At 34.8% G+C, this 18,038-nt stretch overlaps 1 protein-coding gene across 1 annotated transcript; it reads right to left on the reverse strand.

The window, feature by feature from the left end:
* Nucleotides 1–15,009: 15,009 nt before the first annotated feature.
* LOC128193298 (laccase-17-like) lies at nucleotides 15,010–17,533 on the reverse strand. Its single transcript, XM_017556252.2, has 6 exons — nucleotides 17,378–17,533; nucleotides 17,121–17,272; nucleotides 16,798–17,042; nucleotides 16,586–16,714; nucleotides 15,514–16,488; nucleotides 15,010–15,400 (listed from the first exon to the last, which is right to left on the reverse strand). Exons 1-6 carry the CDS (start codon nucleotides 17,480–17,482, stop codon nucleotides 15,270–15,272), a joined length of 1,737 nt encoding a protein of 578 aa, XP_017411741.1. The 5' UTR covers nucleotides 17,483–17,533; the 3' UTR covers nucleotides 15,010–15,269.
* Nucleotides 17,534–18,038: the final 505 nt, after the last annotated feature.

Here is an 18,038-nt window from a genome sequence, read left to right on the forward strand (position 1 = left end):
GGAATTCTTTTAAAGAACCTTTTATTCTTGTGAACTTTTTGATCCAAGCCCGTTCAGGGTTAAATAATGTGGAATGGACCCAACTAACAACTCTAATAATATTACATATTAATGAGCACAAATGAATATATATGCTCTAACTCCAAAGCAAGATGACGGAATCTGGTTACTAAATAAGAGGCCTTGACCCTTCTCCCTAGCCTAATTCTTTTTCTTCACATATTGCTTATTAAAACATATAATACAATCTCATTGGTTTAAAGTATATGTTTAAAAAAATTGTTATTATAGATTAGACTTAAATAATTATTAAATTAAAAAATATAAAGAAATATAATAATATTTATCATCACTTTTTATTTACTTGTTTTAACCTTTGGAAATATCGGCAATTTTAACCTCTAGAAAACGCATTTTCTGCGGTTGGAAAACCGCTAGGAAAACCTGCGTAACTAAGTAAGTACTGGCGATTTTTTACTAAACCGTCACATTTTTTTGGGGGGTTTCCAGAATCGTCATTATTAGCGGGGTTTCTGAAAACCGTCGGAATTTCCAGGAGTTTTGTGAAAACTGCCGGTATTAGCAGGGTTACTCAAAAACCGCCGAAACTAGCTGAGGTTCTCTCAAAACTGCTCCTATTTTGCATGGTTTAGTTAACTTTGGTTTTAAAACCGTCGGAAATGTACACAATTCATTTTTTTCATTTTTGATTGTAATAAAATTGGATTATTGTAAAAGTGGTCTTATTGACGAAACAAACAATAAATTGAACTAAAATTGAATAATATTGTATAAAATAAATGACATTGTTCAACCTAATATCATTCATATAGCTAATTGTTCATACATAAAAATTAAAAAGAAAGATCTTCATTACATATGTTCAATATAGATGTTCAATACAAATATGGAATACAAATGTTCAATACTAAAAATATGACTCAAAGATATTCAATAACAATATCTAATTTTCTTCTTCTTCATTACATTCATTGTTTGACACACTCCCTTGATCAGATACCTACAATATAACATAATAGTTAGTTGATAATATATTTAATAAAAAAATCATACAAATAAATTTAACAATTATTATCGATGATCGTTGAAATATTGCAAATTGTGAATGTAGTGAGCCTTGATGATTTTGCAACAAAAGTGTTATCATTGCCTCCATTTCATTGACTTGTGATGTCAATGAAGATACCTATAACATAAAAAATTATTTAAAAAGTGAGAAATATGATACCTAACATGTTAATCTTAAAAGGAACAAACAAAGTACATATTTATTAAATATTCATTAACCTAAGATTGTAATTCAACATTAGAAGAAGTCAATGAAGATACCTATAACAGAAAAATTTATTTAAAAAGTGAGAAATATGATACCTAACATGTTAATCTTAAAAGGAACAAACCAAGTAAATTTGATACAAGAAATTGTAATTCAACATTAGAAGGAGTAGATGAAGATGATCCACTATGAGAACGAGCATGGAATCCAAAGACTTTAGATAGGCAAGGACCTAAACCTAGACTGCGAACACGTCCACGATGCTCTTGACATTTGACATTCTGAAATGAAAAGCTAAGGTCCAAAATTCTCACTTCCAAACAAAACCTATGATAATGGGATCAATAGAGTTTTTGACCTCGTGAACAAAATCATCCTCACCATTAACACACTCTCCCATGGGAGAATGAGATTATCTCAACAACAAATACATGGTTGCTCATTTTCATGCTATGATTCATGCTCCATTGACCAAATATTTAAATGCAACTCAACTATTAAAACTTCTATATAAATATTAACTAAAATATCTTAGATGAAATAAACAATTTATTAGAGAGAAAACATGCAAAGCTACAATGGCAAAGCCATCACACATTTTGAAACAAGAGAGATAGGAAGAGAAATCTAAATTGAATAATTCATCAATCTATTCTAAAGCACTCCGGAGTAGTACTTGACAACTACAATTTTGGCTAAAAGAGATCCAGTAACATAACTATGAAGGTTATCTTCAAAGTACCTCAAGTAGTAATTATTAAAAAAAAATCAAAAAGTTCGATAGCAAAAAGAAAAAATGAAACAAAAATAGAAAACAGATACTAGAACTGAGAAATCACTCAAAAATGACCTAGAACCATGTAACAAAATGCCAGATCTCCAAATTAAAACATCAGACAATAATTTGCTTCCTAACCATGTAACTTAAGCACACTTTTCAATCAGACAAGACTCCCTTCAACTAAACTGAAACACTACTTTCACCAAATGGAATAACGAAATGCAACATTCTCCCCTATTTTGAGAACAGTAAGGGAAAAAGAGGGTGGGTGTAGAAACCGATTGGAAAATAAATTAAAAAGAAGAGAAACCTTTTTCTTTGCATACCTTGGTGAGAGACGAAAGGTTTAACCGGGAAAATCCACGAATCGAGCAGAAAGGTTGAAGTTGAAGTTGAAGACGAACACCTCACTCAGCCTAGAAAGAGGAAGACCAACACGAAGCCAGACGAGCTCAACCAACAATGAAGCTTGTGGTGCAGCGTAATGAAGATTGTGGTGCAGCGAAATGAAGATTGTGGTTTGGGAGAAAATGAAGGCAACATGGAAATGAAGATTGTAGTTTGAGGAAAATGAAGCCAACGGGGAGGTATTAGGGTTTGAGGGAATTTTTTTAGCAAAATTAGGTGCAAAAGGAATGAAGGTGTAAGGGGGTGGGTGTGAATAATTAAGGAATTATTTAGAGGTTACTGAAAATTATTTTAAAAATAAAAATTTAAATGTTAGGGGCGGTTTGTTTTAAACCGCCAGAAATTTTTTGAGGTTTATAAAACTGCCGGAAAATAATCCTTCCTAAAAAATATTCTTTTTGTAGTGAGAATAATAACATGTCATAATAAGCTGACACTAGTGGAATAAATTTATAAACTTTGGGATTAAAAAGATAAAAGTTATCATTATTTTGAAAAAGAAGGTATATATGAGATAACACTAGTGGAAAAATAGATTCTATGAGGACTTATTATGATATGTGAAATCTGTTAGCAAACATCAAAGATGAAGTTTTGATGATGAACAGATTTGCACAAGTCAAGATCTATAAAGACAGATTGAAGATCTCTGTATTTTATAAAGCTTTTATAATAATCAAAGTTGATGTAATAGTGCTCAAATATGTATTAGGGTTGATTCTTGTAATTTATATTTAATTTACTTGCTGTTGAGAATCATCCACAAGTCGTCTTAATCGATTAAACCAAGTTTTAATCGATTAAAACGAGGCTGGCACTGAAAACCCAATTGCCACTATAATAATCGATTAAAGCTAATAATAATCGATTAGTTAATCGATTATTCCTGAGAATAATCGATTAACACTAGCCGTTGTGGGTTTCAGATTTGAAAAACTAGTCGTTGTACTCATTTTAATCGATTAATACTTGTGTTAATCGATTATATGCGTTAGATGGCCCGTTTTCGAAGAATGGAAGAGTATTAGGCTGAGTCTATAAAATGGCTCACTCTTTATCTCAAAAACAACTCTTCCCTTGTGCTAAAGATCTCTGAACTCTTTGAGAACTCTGTGAGATTGTTGAAGCTAAGGAAACTCTTGTCTGCAAAGTCCTGAAGTGCTACTTCGGTGACAGAGGAATAGCTTGTTCATCCTTGGTGTATCCGAGGAAGGGCCTGGAAGAGAATCATCCTTCGTGAAGCATTCGAAGGAGGTGGTCATCCTTTGTGAAGATTCAAAGGAAGTGTAAGTTCGTCTCTTGTGGTTTCAAGAGAGGTGGTATTTCTAAACTCTTACAAATTGTTTTTCTTTGTGATTAAGATTTGTAACTGTTTTGTGTTAGTGAAAAAGGTTTATCTTGTTTGAGATAAGCGACTGGACGTAGGATCCGAGTGATCTGAACCAGGATAAAATCACCTGTGCAATTTTTCTCTTTCCCTTACTCTGTCATTTATATTTAATTATCTGCTCAGTAAGAAAAATTAAGAGAAAAATAATAAAAGGCAAAACCAATTCACCCCCCCCTCTTGGTTTGTTCCACGCTAATAATTCCGTTGCAGCGATTCTAACAAAATCTACTTTTCATGATAAACTGACCGATGACATTCTCGTAATAAAAGTGAGAATTATTATGATGTACTCTAGAACCTGTCATAATAGGCCTTATTATGAATGTTAGTTCACCACCTGCCATAATACATTCGACGTGGTGAAATTTTCATAATAAATTCAAAACGTATTATGACACATGTGTCATAAAATCTTAATATCTAATTTCTTCTTCTCTTCATTTTCACGACTCCTCTCTTCATTTTCACGCCTCCTCTCTTCATGTTCTTTCTTTCTTAGTTTTTGTTCATTCATTGACATTATTATTTTCTTCTCTCCACTTCATGTTCTCTCCACATGGCATCGACGTCGTGACCTTCGACTCTTCATGTTGTTGTCTCTAACACACCTTCCCTTGCGTAAAATGAGGTTTTCTCCTTTCCTCCATTTAGGTTTGTAAATTTCGTAGTACTTATTACCACTCAATTTTTTCCTTAATTGTTTAACTATTGTTGCTTTGTAAGAGAAAGTATAAAGATTAAGTAATTAACCTCAAATACTGAAAGTGTATTTGAAGAAATAATATATGCATGTATGACCATCTTGTTATACGATAGCATAAGTGTAATGTAACAATTTTTTAAGTCCATTCTACCTTGTCTACCATTCATGGAAACTTATTTCTTTGCAAGACCAAGCTACAGATCTTCTTCCCAAACTTGAACGGAAGATGAGGGCCATTCTTTTCCATTAAGACATTGAAAAGAAAGAGTTAGAGGAATGTATAAAAAAATCACAAATAAAATGTTGATTAAAAGTTGAGTAAAATTTGATGCCAAGAATCCTTGTCGTTCCTTGAAAACTATAGTTGTACCAACTTCTTCTGACTCACAACACAACCAACAAATCTCTTTGATGCCAATATCAAAATTTCTAAACTCTTACAAATTGTTTTTCTTTGTGATTAAGATTTGTAACTGTTTTGTGTTAGTGAAAAAGGTTTATCTTGTTTGAGATAAGCGACTGGACGTAGGATCCGAGTGATCTGAACCAGGATAAAATCACCTGTGCAATTTTTCTCTTTCCCTTACTCTGTCATTTATATTTAATTATCTGCTCAGTAAGCAAAATTAAGAGAAAAATAATAAAAGGCAAAATAAAAGTATATAACCAATTCACCCCCCCCCCCCCCCCTCTTGGTTTGTTCCACGCTAATAATTCCATTGCAGCGATTCTAACAATTGGCATCAGAGCTTGCTTTGATAGTCATTCAAATGGCAGGATCACATCAAACCTTTGCAGAGGGTGCATCAATCAATAGACCCCCACTATTCACAGGTGAGAACTATGCATTCTGGAAGGTAAGAATGCAAATATTTATTGAATCTATTGATTGTGAAATTTGGGATGTTATTGCGTCTGGCTCTTCTATTCCTACTAACAATACACAGGAACCAAAGCCCCGTGGTTAATGGACCATTGAAGAAAATAAAAGATTTCAGAATGACGTAAAAGCTCGGAATATCATTGCATCAGCATTGACTGTTGATGAGTTCTACAGGGTCTCTGTCTGCAAAACTGCTCAAGAAATGTGGGACGTACTCAGAGTGACGCATGAAGGAACAGATGATGTAAAGAGGGCAAGGAAGAACTCCTTAATCCAAGAGTATGAAATGTTCCGGATGAAGCAAGGAGAAACAATTTCAGACGTTCAAAAACGCTTCACCAACATTGTCAATCATCTCATTGGACTAGGTAAGTCATTTGATACCGATGAACTTAACATTAAAATCCTGAAGTCTTTAGACAGGTCGTGGCAACCAAAGGTGACTGCAATCTCGGAGTCACAAAACCTCAACACCATGACTATGGCGGCACTCTTTGGAAAGTTGAGGGAACATGAACTAGATCTTGGAAGACTTGATGAAGAAGAAGCAAAAGCCAAAAACAACAAGAAGAGTTTGGCATTAAAGTCGGAAGTTGAGAGAAGCAAAAGTAAATCGGAAGATGAAGACTCAGATGAAGAGGAAAATTTAAGTCTTGTGATCAAAAGATTAAACAGGTTCATGAAGTCTAAAGGTAAAGGAAGATTTAGATACGAAAAGAAAGATAATCAAGTATCTTCCTCAAATTACCGATGCTACGACTGTGGAGAAAAGGGGCATCTAAAAGCAGACTGCCCGAATCAAAAGAAGGGTGAAGACAAAAAGGAGAAAAGATTCTTCAAGAAAAAGAAGGCCTACATTGCCTGGGAAGACGACAATGAGACCATTTCAGATTCAAGCGACTCAGATGAAGAAGCAAACATCTGTTTGATGACAGATGATGATAATGTCAGCCAAGTAAGTAGTTCACACTATTCTGATAATGATAGTCACATTGATGAAGATGAAATGCATGAAACATATGCTGCATTATTAATTGAATCTGAAAAATTAGATATTTCTCATAAAAAGCTGAAAAAGGATTTTAAAAATTTAAAATCTGAATTTGACAACCTTCTTGAAGAAAATGAAAATTTGAAGTTTACTTCTGAAAATCTCTCTAAAATAAATGATGCTTTGAAAACCGAATTTACAAATTTGTCTGAAGAAAACAGAAGTTTGAAAAATAAATTTTTATATCAAGCAGAAGAAATCAGAAATTTGAAAAGTAAAGTTTTATATTATGAAAAAGAAAAATATATTGCTAATAATGAATGTGAATCTTGCATAAAATTCAAATATTTTTCTGAAAATACAACCACTGGAGAATGTAGTAAAATCTCTGAAAATAAAGCTGTTAAGAAATTTGTTCCTAAAAATAAATATAGAACCCGCAGAGCATGGGTAGAAAAAGGAACGATTAACAGAAACACAAATGTTGTATCCTGTTTTTACTGCATGAGAAAAGGCCATACCTCAAACAAATGCAGAATTAAACGTTTTGGTGTTTCTAGTGGAAGATATGTTTGGGTTGCTAAGTAATTTGAATCTAACCCATACAAAGAAGTTGGGTACCTAAAATAGCTTGGTTGTTCCTTTCTTTTGCAGGTATTACAGAAATCAAGAAAAGTCATGTGGTGTCTCGATAACGGTTGCTCAAAACACATGACAGGAGACAAGACGAAGTTCACAAATTTTAAAGAAAAGGAACAAGGCTTTGTTACCTATGGTGACAACAACAAAGGAAGAATTCTTGGAAAAGGAGATATAGGAAGCAAAGACACCTTGATGATCAAAGACGTGCTATATGTAGAAGGACTAAAGCATAACTTAATTAGCATAAGTCAACTGTGCGACAAAGGATTCAAGGTAACCTTTGAGAAGAATTCTTGCACTATTTTTAAGAATGATTCTTCTGAAATTGCATTAAAAGGAGTTAGACATAATAATATTTATTTAATTGATCTAGAAAATGCATCAAATAAAAATATTTCATGTTTAGTTGTTAAAGAAGAAAACCCATGGTTATGGCATAGGCGTGCTGCTCATATACATATGCAACAATTAAAAAAACTTATATCTAGAGATATAGTAATTGGTTTACCTAAATTAAAGTTTGTAAAAGATAAATTGTGTGATGCATGTCAAAAGGGTAAACAAGTTAAAAATTCCTTTCATTCAAAAAATATTGTTTCTACTTTAAAACCTTTGGAACTTTTACATATGGATTTATTTGGTCCTTCAAGGATAAAAAGTTTTGGTGGAAACTATTATGCTTTGGTTATTGTTGATGATTTTTCAAGATACACTTGGACTTTCTTTCTCACTCTTAAAAGTGAAGCTTTTAAAGAATTTAAAAAGTTTGCCGTTTTAGTTCAAAATGAAAAGGATCTAAGAATAAAAGCTATTAGAAGTGACCATGGTGGTGAATTTCAAAATGAATTATTTGAAAGTTTTTGTGAAGAACATGGTATTTCTCATAAATTTTCCTCACCTAGAACTCCCCAACAAAATGGAGTTGTAGAAAGAAAGAATAGAACCTTAGAGGAACTTGCTCGTACTATGTTAAATGAAAATAATGTTCCTAAACAATTTTGGGCTGATGCTGTGAGTACTGCTTGCTATGTTTTAAATAGAATGATTATTCGACCTATTTTAAAACGTACTCCTTATAAGCTTTTCAAAAATAGAAAACCAAATGTTTCCCATTTAAAAATTTTCGGATGCAAATGCTATGTTTTAAACAATGAAAAACTAAATTTGGGAAAATTTGATTCAAAAGCTGATGAAGGAATATTTCTTGGTTATTCTTTAACAAGCAAAGCATATAGAATTTTTAATAGGAAAACGCTCACAATAGAGGAATCCATACATGTTACTTTTGATGAAATTGTGGACCTTGAGGCAAAACCTCTTGAGTCAGAAGAATCTGATGCAGGAACAAGTGAAGATTCATCAAAGGAGACAAATGAAGAGAAGAATCATGACAATCCTCAAGATGAAGATTTAAATAAAATATGGCAACAACCTAGAGGATTATCTTTGGACAACATAATTGGCGATATCACACAAGGGGTAAACACAAGAAGTAATATTGTAAATTATTGTATGAATGTTGCTTTTGTGTCACAGATTGAACCAAAGAATATTAAAGAAGCCCTTCAAGATGAAAAATGGTGTATCGCAATGCAAGAAGAACTCAACCAGTTTGAAAGAAATCAAGTGTGGGAATTAATTCCCAAAAAAGACACTCATCAAGTAATTGGAACAAAGTGGGTGTTCAGAAACAAACTGGATGAAGAAGGAAACATCACCAAGAATAAATCTAGGCTTGTGGCAAAAGGATATAGTCAAGAAGAAGGTATAGATTATGATGAGACATACGCTCCAGTTGCCAGGTTAGAGGCAATACGCCTACTTCTTGCTTATGCATCTATAATGAAATTTAAATTATTTCAAATGGATGTTAAAAGTGCTTTTCTAAACGGTTATATCAAAGAAAATGTATTTGTTGAACAACCACCTGGTTTTGAGGATTTTAAAAACCCAAATCACATCTACAAATTAAAGAAAGCATTATATGGTTTAAAATAAGCACCTAGATCTTGGTATGAACGTCTTAGCAATTTTCTTGTAGAAAATGGTTTCAACAGAGGAAAAATTGATTCAACATTATTTATTAAAAGAATTGGAAAACATTTTCTAATTGTTCAAGTATACGTAGATGATATTATTTTTGGTTCATCTAACGCAACTCTTTGCGAGAATTTTGCTAAGTCCATGCAGGGTGAATTTGAGATGTCAATGATGGGAGAACTTACCTTCTTCCTCGGACTTCAAATCAAACAAATGGAGAAAGGAACCTTTATATCTCAAACCAAGTATTGCAGGGAAATCCTCAAAAAGTTTGAGATGGAAAATGCTAAAGAAGCATCAACTCCCATGGGAACATCCTGCTACTTAGACAAAGATGAGACAGGTAAAGAGGTAAGTCAGACCAAATACAGAGGTATGATTGGCTCTCTATTATATCTTACTGCTAGTAGACCTGATATCATGCAAAGTGTATGTGTGTGTGCTAGGTATCAGTCAAGCCCTAGAGAGTCTCATCTTACTGCAGTAAAACGCATTCTTAAATATCTTAAGGGGACAACATCCTTTGGTTTATGGTATCCTTCAGGAGCTGAGCCTAGTCTTGTAGGATTTTCTGATGCTGATTATGGAGGTTGTAAGATAGATAGGAAAAGCACTACTGGAACCTGTCACCTTTTAGGTAGTTCCTTAGTCTCTTGGCACTCTAAGAAACAAGCCTGTGTAGCCTTATCAACCACTGAAGCTGAATACATTGTTGCGGGTAGTTGTTGTGCACAAATCTTATGGATGAAACAACAATTAGAAGACTATGATATTCATTTAGATCATATTCCGCTTAAGTGTGATAACACAAGTGCTATAAAACTTACCAAAAATCCTATCATGCATTCTAGAACCAAGCATATAGAAATTAGGCATCACTTCATTAGAGACCATGTCCAAAAAGGTGATTGTGAAATGGAATTCATAGATTCTAAGCATCAATTAGCGGACATTTTCACCAAAGCATTGCCTAAGGATAGATTTTTTGAGCTTAAAAGAGATCCAGGCATATTAGAAATAGTAAAATAGGCATTCTTGGACTCAATATTGCATTTTTCATTGGTTAACGTATTTAATCTGCGTCTAAATCGATTAAAAGCATTATCCATACATTTACGAATGGATTAATCGATTACTCCAAGTATTAATCGATTATGTAATCGATTAAAATCCAATTTAATCGATTAAATGCGCTCCAGACTGTTTTTTTCGAAAAATATTGCAGATTTCATTGAACTAGCCGTTGCCAACGGCTATTAACGGGCAAAATCCCAAAATCTAAACGTTGGGGAGCATTCTTGAGCCTATTTAAACCCCACTTGGTCCCCACTTTCCATACTTGAACCAATCTTGAGCTTATCCCTCTTGCCTTCTCCTTTCTCTCACCAAATTCTTTGCTTTCCGTCCATTTCCATGGCTGAACCTTCAAGAAGAAGGAGAAGAAGGACCAGTGAAGTTTCGGAGAGTACTGTTCGCCGAAGAGATGCTACCATAAAAGGGTGGCTTTCCGATGAGCAAGATCAACAGTCTTTCTCACAATTTTGGAAGGAAAGGAAGCTCATCAAATAGAAATTCATTGATCTCGCTTGGTACACATCCTACAACTTCTCCTGTCCCAATCTCATCATTGAACAAGGAGTTCAACACATAATGGAACTCCGTGGAAGGTACTATCCGGATCTTGTTCGCATCTTCTATTTTAATTTAAAGGTTCGTGATGGGTTCTTCCAAACAAGGGTGAAAGGTGTGGACATTGTCTTGGACAATGACATTTGGACGAATGTAGCAAAAGTCCCTGTTTTAGAAAATTCTCAACTTGTTCCAAATGACTTTGCTCAATTCAACAAGATAATGGTGTACCAGTCATTTCTCCACAATCCTCGACAACACAATGCTCGTCTCTTCCTTGCTGGTGGACTCAAGATTGAAGAACGCCTTTTGCACTACCTTATTGTGTGGCTTTTGTGCCCTAGAGGGTCAAATCATGCCCAATGCTCTGAGACTGATCTCATCATTATGTATGGAATACTTCAGAGCATTCCACTGAATTGGCCTCACCTGATACAGACAATAATGTTCAAGGCCAAAAGGTTAGATGCTGCACCTCTTCCATATCCTCTTCTTGTTTCCCAAATTTGTGAATACAAAGGGGTAGATGTCACAAATGAACATTATGAGACTGTTCTTCCGCGTCATAAGGTTGGAGATAACTCCCTGAGGCAAATGGGTTTTATCAAACAAGGACTCTCCTACATCCACCCTGAGGATGCCCTTGGTGGGCAAGAAAATGAAGACGAAGCTGCGGATATCCCCATGCCTGACCCCACACATGCTGCCGGCCCATCTCAAGTGCATGAGGAATATAGTCTAGAGAGTCTCTCTAGACAAATGACTGAGATGGCTCGCCTCCAAAATGAGATGATGAACATTCAAAACACTCGCCACGAAGAAATATGTACTCATCTCAGGAATCTAGACACTAGGATTTCAGGATTAGAGAGGCACTTTAATAGTGACGCAAGTGATGAGTTCTAGATCCTCTTTGTTTGTTTTGTTGTTTATCTTTCTGATTGTATGCATCTTCTTTTTCAAATTCAATAACAAGTTGTTGTTCATTTCTTTTTCTATGCATACTTTGTTTTTATTAAGGGGGAGCCCATTTTTTTTCTTATGATCAAAAAGGAGGAGAAGATAGTTTAAACTCTTTATTTCGTTATTTTTCTATTAATCTCTCCTTTCGTGAGTTATGGTTGTTTCATATTATTAAAAAGCTTTAAACTCAGAAGAATTTTTTATCATCATCAGAAAGGGGGAGAATGTTAGCAAACATCAAAGATGAAGTTTTGATGATGAACAGATTTGCACAAGTCAAGATCCATAAAGACAGATTGAAGATCTTTGTATTTTATAAAGCTTTTATAATAATCAAAGTTGATGTAATAGTGCTCAAATATGTATTAGGGTTGATTCTTGTAATTTATATTTAATTTACTTGTTGTTGAGAATCATCCACAAGCCGTCTTAATCGATTAAACCCAGTTTTAATCGATTAAAATGAGGCTGGCACTGAAAACCCAATTGCCATTGTAATAATCGATTAAAGCTAATAATAATCGATTAGTTAATCGATTATTCCTGAGAATAATCGATTAACACTAGCCGTTGTGGGTTTCAGATTTGAAAAACTAGCCGTTGTACTCATTTTAATCGATTAATACTTGTGTTAATCGATTATATGCGTTAGATGGCCCGTTTTTGAAGAATGGAAGAGTATTAGGCTGAGTCTATAAAATGGCTCACTCTTTATCTCAAAAACAACTCTTCCCTTGTGCTAAAGATCTCTGAACTCTTTGAGAACTCTGTGAGATTGTTGAAGCTAAGGAAACTCTTGTCTGCAAAGTCCTGAAGTGCTACTTCGGTGACAGAGGAATAGCTTGTTCATCCTTGGTGTATCCGAGGAAGGGCCTGGAAGAGAATCATCCTTCGTGAAGCATTCGAAGGAGGTGGTCATCCTTTGTGAAGATTCAAAGGAAGTGTAAGTTCGTCTCTTGTGGTTTCAAGAGAGGTGGTATTTCTAAACTCTTACAAATTGTTTTTCTTTGTGATTAAGATTTGTAACTGTTTTGTGTTAGTGAAAAAGGTTTATCTTGTTTGAGATAAGCGACTGGACGTAGGATCCGAGTGATCTGAACCAGGATAAAATCACCTGTGCAATTTTTCTCTTTCCCTTACTCTGTCATTTATATTTAATTATCTGCTCAGTAAGAAAAATTAAGAGAAAAATAATAAAAGGCAAAATAAAAGTATATAACCAATTCACCCCCCCCCCCCTCTTGGTTTGTTCCACACTAATAATTCCGTTGCAGCGATTCTAACAAAATCTACTTTTCATGATAAACTGACCGATGACATTCTCGTAATAAAAGTGAGAATTATTATGATGTACTCTAGAAAGACCTGTCATAATAGGCCTTATTATGAATGTTAGTTCACCACTTGCCATAATACATTCGACGTGGTGAAATTTTCATAATAAATTCAAAACGTATTATGACACATGTGTCATAAAATCTTAATACCTAATTTCTTCTTCTCTTCATTTTCACGACTCCTCTCTTCATTTTCACGCCTCCTCTCTTCATGTTCTTTCTTTCTTAGTTTTTGTTCATTCATTGACATTATTATTTTCTTCTCTCCACTTCATGTTCTCTCCACATGGCATCGACGTCGTGACCTTCGACTCTTCATGTTGTTGTCTCTAACACACCTTCCCTTGCGTAAAATGAGGTTTTCTCCTTTCCTCCATTTAGGTTTGTAAATTTCGTAGTACTTATTACCATTTAATTTTTTCCTTAATTGTTTAACTATTGTTGCTTTGTAAGAGAAAATATAAAGATTAAGTAATTAACCTCAAATACTGAAGGTGGATTTGAAGAAATAATATATGCATGTATGACCATCTTGTTATACGATAGCATAAGTGTAATGTAACAATTTTTTAAGTCCATTCTACCTTGTCTACCATTCATGGAAACTTATTTCTTTGCAAGACCAAGCTACATATCTTCTTCCCAAACTTGAACGGAAGATGAGGGCCATTCTTTTCCATTAAGACATTGAAAAGAAAGAGTTAGAGGAATGTATAAAAAAATCACAAATAAAATGTTGATTAAAAGTTGAGCAAAATTTGATGCCAAGAATCCTTGTCGTTCCTTGAAAACTATAGTTGTACCAACTTCTTCTGACTCACAACACAACCAACAAATCTCTTTGATGCCAATATCAAAATTGTCCTCTATTTTCCTAGGCTACAACCATTAACATGTTGCAAAACCATGTTCAAAGAATATGAATAAAGATAAAATGATAAACATGTTTCATTTAACATAACATTATTTATATTTTTCATAACAAGCAGGGGATATATTGTTGAAAATAAACTATATGATCACGAGATGATATGCTCTAAAACTATCTTATTATAATTTTCTAATCAAAGAAGTTTTGTCTTCATAAACAAAAATAGTGTAAATGATCATTAGCTTTGGACAAAATAAATAAGATTCAATTTCAATGAATGGATGTGTATGTGTAAAGCAGTTCATTAAAAAAATCTTGAGTCTAATCAAACCCATGCCCAATTGAGTTGAGCTTAGTTTAGATAAGGCCTAATCCAATCAGGTTAGACTAAGATTGAACCAAATTTATTTGGTTTTATGTTGAATTAGGTTTGGGAGGGACCCAAATGGATTGGATCAGGTCAAACCAAGTCAAGTTGGGCATGTGTTGGAGCGATGTCATGCTGAGTTGGGTTAATCTAACATTAAGTAGAATTGACACGGTATGGACTTAGGTCAAGTTGAATCAACCTAGCACCACATTTAATCGAGTTATGTTGGACCCATGTCAAGTTGAGTCCAACTAAGATTAGGTTAGGTCAAGTCCAACTGAGACTAGGTTAAGTCGAGTCCAAATTGAGTCAAATTTTATCAAATTCAAGTCGAGTCAAGCTTAGGTGAGATTCATATGTATAAGTTAGATTGAGTTAAGTCAAATTAAGTTTAGGTTAAGACGATGACAAGCTACTTGTCAATCTCACTTTAGGTAGATTAGGTTGTTCTAATATAAGATTTAATCTAATTGGCAAAATAAATTTAATCTAATTTAAATTGAATTTAAGAACCCTAAATTAGTTCAATAGTTAATAATGGATTAGATCCAATCTATTTTGGGGGATTTGAATTGGATATAAGCTCGATTTTGAAAAATCTAAATTGATGATGAATTTTTTCTACACTTTATTAGGAAACTAGAACAATGTTCAACAATCTTGTGTTTGGTTCGTGTACTTTTACAATACAAGGAAGAAACAAATGTGCTATACTTCTGATGAAGAATTTTCATTCAAAAGGATCAATTACAATTTTGTAGATAAGGGGCGCCGTGTATAAATAAATCTCTTCTCTTAAAGAAAGGGAAAAAATCACACTCAACCTCAAGTCAATCCTCAACTCTTTTCACGCAAAAAAAAAATAAAAAAAATTAATGAAAAGCAACTGGTTAGAAGCAATTGCGCATGGGGAAACAAAAAAGGAGGCAGAATGATGAAACAAAATGAAGAAATTTAGGGTTTGTTAACACTTGGGAAGATCAGCTGGTGGTGGAAGCAACTTCTGATTTGGGAGCTTTCCATCCAAGACAAGCCAGGCCATCTTAAGACCCCAACTTGTGTGCACTTCCAAATGACAATGCATGAACCATACCCCTGCACACATGCAATTTTCTTACATTTCTTACTTTTTTTTTATATTTTTATAATTTATCAATGAAAAAATAAATACTTTTTGAACTAAAATGAAATTTAATGACGTAACCAACCTGGATTATCTGCTAAGAATCTGATAGCAACCCATCCACCAGAAGGGACACCAACTGTGTTTCTCTCAACGGGATCAAGAAGATTGAAGTTTTTTGGGTCCTTATTTGGGTCAAAGTTCCCAAAACCTTGACCAACAACAAAGAAGTTAAAGCCATGCAAATGGAGAGGGTGACTTTCAGCACCCAGAATGCTGGTGTCCTGCATCACAAGCTCTACACTGGTGTTAAAGGGAAGAACCAACACTTTTGTTCCATTGCTCACCATGGTGTTGTTTGGAGGGGTCCCAGTATAGTTGAATGGAAGCAATGGTTTAGTTGGAAAGTCAGGGGTGTAAACTCCATTGGATTGGCCAAAGAAGTGTGCTTGAAGAAGAGCAGTGGTTGGTTGTATATAAGAAACATTGTTGACTGATGCTGAAAACTTTGTTGCATTGGTGGGTCCTTGACAAGTTTGGTTTTTCTGGCAGGGAGTTGTGCCAAGGCCTACTGTGAAGAAAAACTGCTTATCAACTTTCTGTGGTACATTTGCCGGAAACTGAGGGCTAGCTAAGCTACGAAGTTTGTTGGTGAATTTTGTGGCAAAAGAAGTGTCGTTGAGTGCAGGGAGAAGAGGTTTGAGGAGGGGAAGGTTTTTAATTGAAGGAGATGAATGATGAGTATTTAGTGGGGTTTTGTATTCCAAAATGGCAGCCACAGTTGAGTTGTCGAAAGTGCCAAGGCCAGTGGCATATGGTCTTGCAGTCATGAGGAATGTGGCGTTGGGATAGTGAGACTTTGTTTTCAGAAGAACATTAGTGGTTTGTCCAGGTGCAATAAGGAGGGTATTGGTCGTGAAAGGCTTCACATAAACTGCATCTGCTTCAACAACTGTCACTGTGTGATTTGCAATGCTGAAAAATAGCTCATCGTTCAGAGCCGCATTGATGAATCTTAAGAGATAAGTCTTCCCTGGCTTCACCTTCAGCTTGAATGTATCTGTCAACAATGAGATCATACAAAGAATCAAGATATTTAGTTCTGATGATGATTATTTAATTGTGTTGTAAAATTTAGATTGATTAGAATGTGATACCTTTGTGAGAGCAGTTATACAATGGCCCTGGAAGTCCATTAATTGTGTAGGCGTCAGAGACATTTGGGCCTCCACCAGTTTGCAGGGCTTGTTTTATGACTGCCTCAGGATCTGTATTCCACCATTCTCCTGAAAAAGATATCATGTGAAAGCATGATTATAGCTCATGCAAATTATGAAAAGGATATTGATTTGTATGGTAATTTGCTCACCAAACAAGATAGGAATTTCCTTGTGGGGTTTAGGAAAAGGATACTGAGCATTGAGTTTGGGAAGAATGATGAGAGGACCATAAAGACTTGCTCTTAGCCATGAAATATGGGCATGCCAAAAGAGTGTTCCCCTTTGGCCACTGATAGTGTAATTGTAAACATAAGTCTGACCACTTTGGATGGGGCATTGAGTCACGTATGCTGGTCCATCAGCCCACCCGGATCGAAGCTGCCGAATGCCATGCCTGGTTTTCAAACAATGCCAATCATGTTCAAATCAATACAGTTGTTGTTTTATGATCTCAAAACACAGTTATTTTTACCAGTGAATGGTGATGTTGTCGGGCACATGGTTGGTGACTTTGATAAGAAGACGATCTCCCTCCCTTGCCACAATGCGAGGTCCTGGAAACTGGCCGTTCACTGTCACCATGCTCTTTGTGTGGCACAGTCTTGTCACATTTTGGTGCCTTATCTGTGTCACCACAATAACTCAATTTCTCACTCACACAAACAACAGAAAAACAAAAAACAATTCAATGAGAAGTTCAAAATGGTAATGACTGTTGTGAGGAAGTACTTCAAAATGGTAGTGTCTGGTACTGCCAGCCAGAGAAACCTCAAACATGCAAAATATGATCAACGACAGAAGAAAAACTGAGATTCCAACAAGCGAAACACCCATGTTGTGTAAAAGTTTGAAGTGAGAATTGATGAAAATGTGAGAACATGGAAATGCACATTTATAGCAAGGAATGAGTTGAAGGATGTGATTAGGTGGAGCAACATGATCTGATTGAAGGAGAAGCTGAATCAATGTCGCTGTATTTTAACAACAATAGTTGTTAGAACTACTTAAGAGTAGTGTCAAAGCCATTCAAATTACTTTGACCCTCTTCTTCTGCAACTCCAACTCATTAACGAAACAATTTTATAGTTGTTAATCTCATTAATAACTGTGCAAGTTTACATCTGAAAGGAACTCAAGTTAAGATTCAGAACATCATTGGTCACATGTAACTCTCTCAACGAATGTTCTTGTTCCCAAAGTAACCATGTTTCTATCCCAGTCCCTTTCAGAGTTCCACTCCAGACATTGATGTTATTGTTTTTTATTACCCGAAAACGGAGAAGACAGAAATCTAATTTGCATATATACGCCAAATTTAAATGTAGCGATTCTCTTCTATTATTAGACAGATTCGTAGATGAACAACAATGCTTTCTGCCCACGCCTGCAT

The sequence above is a fragment of the Vigna angularis genome, chromosome 2 (assembly GCF_016808095.1).
Source record: "Vigna angularis cultivar LongXiaoDou No.4 chromosome 2, ASM1680809v1, whole genome shotgun sequence".
In the NCBI taxonomy this organism is placed as follows: domain Eukaryota; kingdom Viridiplantae; phylum Streptophyta; class Magnoliopsida; order Fabales; family Fabaceae; genus Vigna; species Vigna angularis.

What these genes read in the sequence shown, in the direction of transcription:
- LOC128193298 (XM_017556252.2), bottom strand. Translation starts at nt 17,482, where the DNA reads ATGGGTGTTTCGCTTGTTGGAATCTCAGTTTTTCTTCTGTCGTTGATC. An exon ending in CCAGACACTACCATTTTGAA is followed by an intron (nt 17,273 to 17,377) that starts GTACTTCCTCAC and finishes GTGGTGACACAG; the next exon opens with ATAAGGCACCAAAATGTGAC. An exon ending in GGAAATTCCTATCTTGTTTG is followed by an intron (nt 16,715 to 16,797) that starts GTGAGCAAATTA and finishes TATCTTTTTCAG; the next exon opens with GAGAATGGTGGAATACAGAT.